The sequence below is a fragment of the Talpa europaea genome, assembly GCF_964194135.1.
Source record: "Talpa europaea genome assembly, chromosome: 3".
Taxonomy (NCBI): Eukaryota; Metazoa; Chordata; class Mammalia; order Eulipotyphla; family Talpidae; genus Talpa; species Talpa europaea.
This window is the reverse complement of record NC_140069.1, coordinates 149,521,925-149,531,361: the sequence shown is the minus strand read 5'-3', so window position 1 is coordinate 149,531,361 and position 9,437 is coordinate 149,521,925. Positions and strand designations below refer to the sequence as shown.

General features: G+C 63.2%; 1 protein-coding gene across 1 annotated transcript in view; it reads left to right on the top strand.

The window, feature by feature from the left end:
• Positions 1 to 1,252: 1,252 nt before the first annotated feature.
• The window catches only part of KMT2C (lysine methyltransferase 2C), a gene marked incomplete at both ends in the record, with an annotated part of 180,998 nt that continues 172,813 nt past the window's right edge, over positions 1,253 to 9,437 (top strand). The window contains one exon of the mRNA XM_084230748.1: positions 1,253 to 1,413. Coding sequence (XP_084086874.1) covers positions 1,253 to 1,413 — 161 coding nt within the window. The remainder of the gene's footprint in view (positions 1,414 to 9,437) is intronic.

The following is a 9,437-nucleotide window of genomic DNA, read 5'->3' as shown; positions in this document are numbered from 1 at the left end:
GTCGTGGCGGAACCCGGGCGCGGCCGGCGGCCCCGAGGGGACGCGCAGGCCGAGCCGCCCGGCGCCCGGACGCGGTCGCTCCCCCGGCCGAGCCGGCCGGGCCCGGCTGCGCAGAGGCCCCGCCCGCCCCGCCCGCCCGCCCGCCCGCCCCGCACCCCCGCGGCCGCGCTCCTGGGCCGGGCCCGGCGCGCCGTCGCGGCCGGCGGGGGCGAGTCCCCGCGGGGCCCGGCGGGTCCGGCCTGCGCGCTGTCGGCGGCGCCCGGGCCCCGCGGAGCTTCCCGGAGCGCTCGCGGCCCCGCCCCGGCGCCGCCCGCCCGCCCGCCCGCCCGCGTCTCCCCGCGGCGCGGCCCCCGGCCGGCGCCCGATCCCGGACCGCGCTCCGCGGCTTGGCGCTCTCCGGGCCGCGCCGGCGGGGGCGGGGCGGGGCGGGCGGTGAGGTCAGCGGCGCGCGCGGCGCCTGCGCGGACGGGCCCCGGGGGCGGCGGCGGGCGCGGGGGGCGGCGCGGGGGGAGGGGCGGGGCGGGGCGCGGCGGGGGCGCGACGCGGCGAGGGGAGACCCCGGCGCGGCGGCCGCGCGTGTGGGCGTGTGTGCGCGCGGGGGCCCGGGGGCGCCAGGGCGGGGGCGCCGCGCGGGGCCCCGGCCCCCCCGGCCCAGCTGTCAAAACTTCGCCGACGCCCCCGCTCCCCCGCCTCGCCCCGCGGCCCCCCGCGGCCCCCGTCTCGCCCCGCGGCCCCCGTCTCGCCCCGCGGCCTCCCGCGGCCCCCCATCTCGCCCCGCGGCCCCCGTCTCTCCCCGCGGCCCCCGCCTCTCCCCGCACCCCCCGCACCCCCGTCTCGCCCCGTCGCGCCCCGCGGCCCCGGCCCGGGGTTTCCTCGCACCCCGCCGCCCCAGCGCCCCCCGCCCCCCGCGCCGCGGGCCGGGCCTCCCCCCGCGCCCCCGCCCCCGCGCCCCGCCCGCGCCCCCGCCCGCCGCGCCCGCGCCCCGCCCTCCGCGCGCCCCGCCCGCCGCCCGCCCGCGCCCCCGCCCCCGCCGCCCGCCCGCGAGCGCGCCGCCGAGTGAGTGCGTGTCCGGCCGCTCCATGTTGCCGCCTCTCCCGGCCCCGGCGGCGGCCCCCGCGGCGCCGGGCGATGCGAGGCGCTGAGCCGCGGAGCCCGAGCCCCAGCAGCAGCGGCGGCCGCGGCCTCGGCGGCGGCGGCGGGACGAGCCCCCCCGGAGGCGGCGCGGGCCCCATGCGCCCGCCCGGCGCCTAGGATGTCGGCGGAGCAGGACCGGAGCGCGGAGCAGCCGCAGCCGCCGCCGCCCCCCCCGGAGGAGCCGGGCGCCCCGGCCCCGAGCCCCGCCGCCGCAGACAAAAGACCTCGGGGCCGGCCGCGCAAAGATGGCGCTTCCCCTTTCCCGAGAGCCAGAAAGAAGTAAGTTGGGGCGGCGGAGCCAGGCCGGGCGCCAGCGCCGCGCGGCCGGAGCTGTCACCGCGCCGCCCCCGCGCCCGCGCCCCCCGCGCCCCGCGCCCCGCGCCCCGCGCCGCGGTGGGGGTGGGGCGCCCGCCGGCCCCGCGCCCCGGCCCGCCCGGCCCGGCCCGGCCCGGCCCGGCCGGCCCCGCGCCCGCACTTTACTTTTGAGCCGGGCCCGCCGCCCCCCGCCGCCGCCGGCCGTCCGGGCGCTCCCGGCCCCGCGCTGGCCCTGCGCGCTGGGGAGCCCCGCGGCCGCGCCGCCGGCCCGGGACGCCGGCCGAGCTGTCAAAGCGCCCGCCGGGGGGAGGCGGCGCCGGGCGGGCGGGCGGGCGGGCGCGGGGCCCCGCGGGGGCGCGGGCGCCCCTGCAACTCGGCGGCCGCCGGGCCGGGCCGGGCCGGGCCGGGCCGGGCCGGGGTGTCCGAGCAGGTCCCCGCGCCCCTCCCCCGCGCCCCGCGCCCGGCGCCGCCCCGGCCGTCGCGCTGCCGCGGCCGCGTGCGGGAAGTTCGGGCCCCGCGCGGGGCGTCCGCCCGACGGGGCGCGGGGGGGCGCCGGGCCGGGAGCGCGGGCGTCCTGCTTACTCATCCCGCGCGGGGCCGGGCGCGCCCTCCCGCGGGCGGCGTGCGGGGCCGGCTCGGGGCGCGCGGGGCCCCCGGAGGGCCGGGCGCGCGGGGCGGGCGCCCCCCTCGCCGGGCTGCCGGTGCCCGGGCGGCGGGCCCGCGCGGCCTGCGCGCCTCCGTGTTCCGGGCCGGCCGCAGGGCCGGGCGCGCCGCGGGGAGGCCGGGCCCGCGCGCCCCGGGGCGGCGAGCGGGCGCACCCCGGCCCGGCCAGGTGCGGCCCCTGCCCCCGCGCGCGGAGGCGGAGTTTGGGGAACTTCGAGCCGCACGGCCGGGCGTCCCTGCGGGCCGCGCCGATGAGCCATATTAGGGCCGCGGGCCGCGCTTCCCATTTTCGCCCCGTGGAGCGCGCGCCGCCGCCCCCGAGCGCGCCGGCCCCGCGCCCCGGCCCGCGCCCCGCAGGCCCCGACGGCGCCCCGGCTACGCCGGAAGGAGGCGGCCGGGCCCCCGCGCGCCCCCGGAGGCGTCGCTCGGGGCCCGAGCGCGGGGAAAGGCGGCCCCCGAGGAGCCCGAGCAGCCGACGCCGGCCTCGCCGTGCGGGCCCCGCGCCCCGCGCCGGTTCGGAGCCCCCCGGGGGCTTCGCGCAGATTTGAAATGGCCGCGGCGGCCCTCGCGGCAGCGTAAGTCCGGGCCGCCCTGGGGGTTCCAGACTCGCGGGTGAGCCCCACAGCCAGGCGTGTCCGCGGAGGGACGGGGTCGCCGGGGGCGTCGGAAGCACGTGACGGGGCGCGGGGGTGGGGGGCTCCGCGGGGCCCGGGGATGCGGCGGGAGGACCCCGGCTGGGGGAGGCCGCGAAAGTGAAACCGACGTGTAGCAAATGCAAATGAGATTGTAGCTGCCCCGGTGCGCGGCCTGGAATACTCGCCGCGGAGGTGACGCCGGACGGTCTTTGTGAGCCGCGGGACGTCGGTGTGTTTAAATGGGCGCTGCGGCCGCACGGGCGCGGGTCCTCCTGGAGAGGGGCCTCGTGACGCCGGCCCTGGGAGTGCACTTGGCGTCCGGGTTCGGAGCGGAGGCCTGCCCTGCCGGCTGGGCTTTTCTGAGCTTCAAGTTCTGCGTTTTAGGTAAACAACCGAAGCGTTTTCTTGTTCCGTACCAGCACATCTTACGTCTCGTGATGTTTAAAAGGCGCAGGCTGTGTGGCTCCCGGTTTTACATTAACTGGTGCTTGAACTTGTGGAGGCTACCAGGAATCGAGAATCTTGTACCGCAGCCGCTCATCTTAGAGGCAGAGTTTGGAAAGTAGGCAAATAAACAGGAACGTTGTGTGCAGGGCGGCGGGAGCCGTGAAGCGGCGGCGGTCTGTGGTCTGAAGTCGGCAGCAGCGAGGGCGGCGGGTGACCCGGTTACCGGCCCCAGGCCTCCCTGGAGAGGTGCCCAGAGCAGGCAGGTGCCGGCCGTGTGGCTGTTTTCCTATTAACGTTGATTATTTTTCTGTTAATATTAAGGACATTTCCTGAAGCTCCGATCTTGTTCTTCCCTTCTGAGAACGTGCACTCGCGTGTTCAGTGGGGGCGTCGAGGAAAAATACAGTCCACAAAGTTGATGTTGGGGCTGGGGCCAGGTGAGGCGGGGTGCGCAGAAGCAGCAGGTGGTGGGGATAGGATTTCTGAGGCCCTATGATTACTAACTTTTTTCAAATAAACTCTATACCCGGAATTTCTTTCGTTTTGGAGGGCAACGGCTGTTATTAGAAAGTCACCTCGAGCGATATTGTAGAAAATGTAGGCACAGCCAGTGATGTCACACAGGATGGGCAAAAAAGGACTCCGCAGTGGGTGACTGGTGCTGGCCCGCGTTTGTAGGCACCTCCCAACAGTTTCTCATTTTTATAGCTCGGACCTGGATATGAGGGCTAACACACTCACCGCGTTATAATTCAGCTTAATAAAAAAGCGTTCATGTAGCTTTCGGAGATTTCTCCATTATTCGCGTTTTTCGAGACAATAAAACTTCGTAATATTCGTAATTTTCTATGTTTCAGTAAATTAGATGAATGGAAATTTTTGATAATTGCTGGCCTCTGGCACTTAGTGGGCCCTGGAATGTGTTTTTTTGTTTTTTCTTTTTAAGATTTATTTATGCATACAAGAGCTGGGGTTCAGGCCAGAGGTGGGGGCGTGAGAGGATCCACCAGAGACAGAGTGGGGATTAGAACAGGCAGACGGACCAAAGACACTGCTGAGGGGAGCAGCAGGCAAGACAGGAGAGGTCTGCCTCGCCCGTGAGTCTCTCCCTGGCCGGCCAGGGATCGAACTCGTGCGGTAGAGACTGTGGACTGCTTCGTAGTGCGGTGGTTAACCCCTTGAGCCACCAGGGAGGCCCTGAAATGTTTTAATTTACTGGAGAAGCTGGTCCTGGGATGGGAGCCTTCTTACGGTTTACAAGGTGGTTCTCTCACCTGAGCTCTTGGGAGCTCGCTGTTGTCCTGTTGAGCTTATTCATGTGAATTGTGTGTTTTTGAGAAGATGGTATTTCTAGCCTCCTGCACAATTTTATATTCAGCATATTGCTTATTAATATGTAAATTTGGCAGACCCGGATGTCCGTGTAAGTTTATAAGAATCAACAATCTATCTTCCCATTCTGAGAATAATAGGTCAACACACCCTCCTGTGTCCCCGCCCAGCCCAGCAAGCCTGGCTGTGGACAGCTTGCTGGGGGGCCAAGACACCCTTTGGCAGAAATGCACATTATCCCCCAGGCCGCAGTCAGTTTTCCTCTGGGCTGTGAACGGCTCACCTTTACCCTTAGTCGCTTCCAGGAAACCTCATGCACCTTCCAGAGGAGGGAACTAGAAGGGCCGGTTTATGGGGAACTTTGGCTGCTCTGTGGTTGAGCCTGGTGGGGGGTGCCAGGCGCCCTCTCTGTGATCTGATGTAGTTTTTAATCGATGAGATATTGGAAGTGAACGTAATTTTTAGCTGCTGTGTGGAAAAGCTTTTCAGCGTGTTTGTTTGTTTCCCTTTTAAAAGAAATTGCTTTGGCCCATTTTTTAAAATTTCAACAAGCTGATTAATCCCTGCTTCCTTTAGAATTTTCTTTCTTGTTTGTGCTCGTGACTAGTTTTAGAACTTCACAGTGCAAGTTGCAGAAGTTCTGGAGCGAAACAGGATGATTTCTTTTTTTCTCTTTTGTGACGGCCTGCATGGAAATGTATGCTGTGGTTAGTCGGACGCTTTAGCAGAAAGACCAGCCTTGAATTTGTAATTGGAAGTGTCAGTGTCTCTCTTTGCAGAATTTGAAGGACTTAACGCGAGTTAAGAGGAGCAGCAAGAGGAGCAGCAATGACACAGCTCTTTTTGCACTTTCTCCAGAAAAAGCCTCCTGTAAAAAATAGGAAACGGGTTTGACTGGGCTATTGCAATTTATCTTGTGGTAACAGTAAGCACCTACTAGGCGCAGGTACTGAAACTGCTTAAGCAGCCTGAGGAATGCTCTCCTGTGGCTTTTCCGTCTTCACTTGGTACATGTTATTCAAAGAGCACGTAAGAGCTGGGGGCCCAGTCAGCTGTGGAGGGAGGTGCCTGTGGCCCAGGGGTCCTCAGAGATTGAGAGGAAGCGGAACTTGAGGTAGAAACAGATGGATCCTGTGAGTGTGTTGAGTGAGAGGAGGTGAGGGCGTGTCGGGGTGGCGGTGAATGGACTCTGGGGAAGGCCGTCCAAGGCCCTGCTGGGGTGTGACTGGAAAAGAGGCAGAAGGTGGGCTTGGGGCTGGCAGTGACGGTCCCTGCACTGCTGGGGGTTTGGACCCGTGAGTGATACAGAATGACAGCTGACACTGAAGACCCCAAATGGGGGGGCATCCTGGTGAGGAATTCCCCCCCCCGCCCCCCCCCCCAACTCCCCCGGGAGTCTTTCAGGCTCCTTCCCAGGACAGGATGGTCCCCACAGGACACTGGGAGATGTTTCTGGAAACTTGGATTTATTTTTTATTTTTTTATTTTTTTTTGTGGGACCCTTGCCGGCAGCCTCGCAACCCAGCGCTCAACCGCTGTGTTACCAGGGGAGGCCCTGGAAACTTGGAATTTTTATGTAAAATCTTTTGAATTTTAAACAGTTTCAGTTAATTAGGCTCCAAAGCACTGTGCCAGACCCCACCTGTGGTCCAGGTTTAATCTGCTTTATGCCCAGGTGATTTTATTTCATGCTTTTTTTTTTAAGATTTCATTTATTTATGCTTACAAGAGCTGGGGTGCAGGCCAGAGGTGCAGGGGCGAGAGGACTCCCCAGAGACAGAGTGGGGAGCAGAACAGGCAGATCTGCTGAAACACACTGCTGAGGGAGCAGTGGGGAGACAGGAGAAGTCTGCTGCGCCCTGTGGGTCAGCTCCCTGGTCTGGAATCAAACTGGTGCTCAAGTGGCTGTGGACAACTTCACAGTGCTGAGACTTAACCCCTTGCCAGGGAGGCCCTATTTTATGTTTTAAGTTAAAGATTTAAAAAACAGATTTGCAGTTTTCCTGGACAGGAGTGCTTTGTGTCCAGCGTAGGATTTTCTACTTTTGAATGCAGAGGCTCAGGTGCGCACGGCGCATGCCTAGAGAAGCTGCCCCACTGACAGAGGCGTCCTAGAGGCCAGGGGACAGGCTGGTGCAGTAGCGGTGGCGTGAGGTGATCCAGGCAGAGGAGACAGGGAGAATGGACGAGAGCATTCGGGCAGCATGGAGGAGACATTTTGAAGTTTCTGGCTTATATGTCAAGAAGTTCGAAATGGGGCCTCCCGGGTAGTGCAGCCGTTGAGCGCTGGGTTGTGAAGCTGCCTGCAGCCTCCGCGGCGCGGGTTCGATCCCCGGCTGCTCCCCGGCCACCGGAGGAGGGTCCCACATGGCGCTCAGACCTCTCCTGCCGCCCGCTGCTCCCCTCAGCAGTGTACTTCGGTCCTTCTGCCTGCTTTGCTTTCCGCTCTGGCTCTGGTGAATCCTCTCACCCTCCCGCGCTTCTGACTGTACCCAGTGCTTGTATGAATAAATAAATAAATTAAAAAAAAAAGTTCGAAATGCCTGGGAGTCTAGGTATTTGGGGTCGAGGCCCAGGGTTTAGCTAGCTTAGGACAGGTGGTTAACACGGGGCTTGCCTAGAATCCTTGAGAACATGTGGAAATAGTAGGATGCTTCCGTACCTCATGAGGACTGAAAAGAGATCAAGGAGGCCTGTAAAAATGAGAAGGGAACCAGAATAGTTTCCTGGTACAAGTGCTCCTGGCAACAGAAAAAAGTAGAAAATCACTGGAGAAAAACTAACAAGAGCAAAATATCCCTGAGTGGCTTTCTTGGTTTTTATCAGGGCAGAGAGGTAGCGCCGTGGCCACTGATGTGGGCAGGTGTCTGTGACACGTTTGTTGTCTGGAGGAGAAACTTCCCGAGTTGCAAATCAGCGGTGATGACCCTGTGCTGGAGAAAGGCACACAGACCCGAGCAGTGACGTGGAGTGCCCAGCAGACACCAGGCTGGGGGTGGGGGGGTTGTGCCTCTGTGTGAGTTTTAAAAGGCCAGAAATTTCAAACCAGAATCTTCTTAAACAAACGGGAAAACCGAGTTCTGGAAACATTGCAGGTTTGGGATCCAAGATCACCAGACTCAAATCTGGTTTCCATCTACTACTTTTTTAAAAAAGATTTATTATTTATTTATTTATTTATACAAGAGCTGGGGTACAGGCCAGAGGTGCAGAGAGTGAGAGGATTCCCCAGAGACAGAGCGGGGAGCAGAACAGGCGGATCCACTGAAATCCACTGCTGAGGGGAGCAGCGGGGAGACAGGAGGTCTGCTGCGCCATGTGGGTAGCTCCCTGGCTGGGGATTGAACTCGTGCTGCAGAGGATGAGGATAGCTTGATAGCCCCACAGAGTCCCATTGTCTTATACTTTTTAATTGTTTGACCTCCGGAAGCTGCTTCACTGCCTGCCCCGACGCCCGTCTCGGTGGGCGCAGCAGCATGGTGGAGGCGCTGAGCGTTCACGAGTGTGGGCTTTAGAACAGCGTCCGGTGCACTCCCCAGGACTGGCTGGTATTGTCACTGCCGCTGTCCTCGACGGTCGTGGATCAAGCGTGAGCCTGGTATCAGAGAAGGGGTGATGACAGATGTGTGACGAGATGCCAGGCTCTAGAAACACCAGGGCTCACACCGATACGTTAGTGAAGGCTTGGGGGGTGGGGGGGGACTGTAAAGGCTTCTCTCTGAACAGATCCCTGCAAAGCCAGGTCAGCGGATCTGCCTGCAGGATCTGTCTTGTTATGAGTTTCACCAGAGGCCCCCGAGGCAGGCCCCAGGGCAGGGCGGTGGCCACGCTGTCATACAATCACTAAAATTTTTTTCGTTCCCCAGACGTGAGTGTTGTCATAGTGAACTTTTCATGCCGCCGCTGGCCTCGGGTTATCAGCAGGTCTCTCCCTGTGTGGCTTCTTGTTAAGTGGCTTGAAAATAATTTCTTATGTTTCTTATTCTGGGTCACTTTGGACCCTCCCGCCTCCACACGGCCCGCGCGTGAGAAGGCAGCCGGCGGGCGCAGGGAGGCACTGCGGTTTGGTTCTGGCGTCTGGCTTTTCCAGGGACCTAGAAGAGAAGGCCCTTCCGGGCTGGGGCTCGGGGCGACCCCCACGCACGTGCGGTCAGCACCCAGTTGCATAAGAGAGAACACTATGGGGCAGGGTAAGGAATAGTGATCTTCTTTATCGCGAGGCTCTTATCCCCGAGGTCTGCCTGGCTTGGTTCCTGTGGCGAGACTCTTCAGAGTTCGGTGCTGAGAATGAGAGTTCCAAGATTTAGTGTCACCCCTCACTTTACAGGGGCCTGAGCTCCAGGGAGATTGCAGCGAGAGGCCGAGCTCGGGGTGGTAGCCTGTACAGCAGGTCGAGGGGACAAGGTGGTCAGCGCCAGGGCACCCTGCCTAGCTCCGCGATGCGCCTGAGCCAGTCCAGCGCGGCACAGACAATGGTGGTGCTTTGGGCCTGGAGCTCCGAAGCCTGCGGCTTCCACCTAGGCCCAGGTAGGAGCCCTACGTTGCCCTGCAAGGTCAGACTCCATGAAAAGAGACTCCTCGCTTCTTAGTGTCCCAGCCGGTGGCCGGTGAGTATGGCCGCAGAGTGACCACCAGGAGAAGCAGCAGAGGAGGCGGCCGGCTGGGCCCCGCCGCACATGACACACACACAGAGCAGGGGTCTCTGTCAGAGAGCGTGCCGGCCGGCTGTGCAGCGGGGCGCGAGGGCTGCGCTGGTGTAGACACCCTCTGCTCTGCTTCTGTCTCTGAGGCATTTTGAAACAGAGATGGATTTTTACTACTGGGGGATCTACATGGTATTTAAAAAAACAGTCTCCGCGTAGCTTGGACTATAGTTAGGAAACGTGTAGTGGGAAGATAAATAATTGTGAA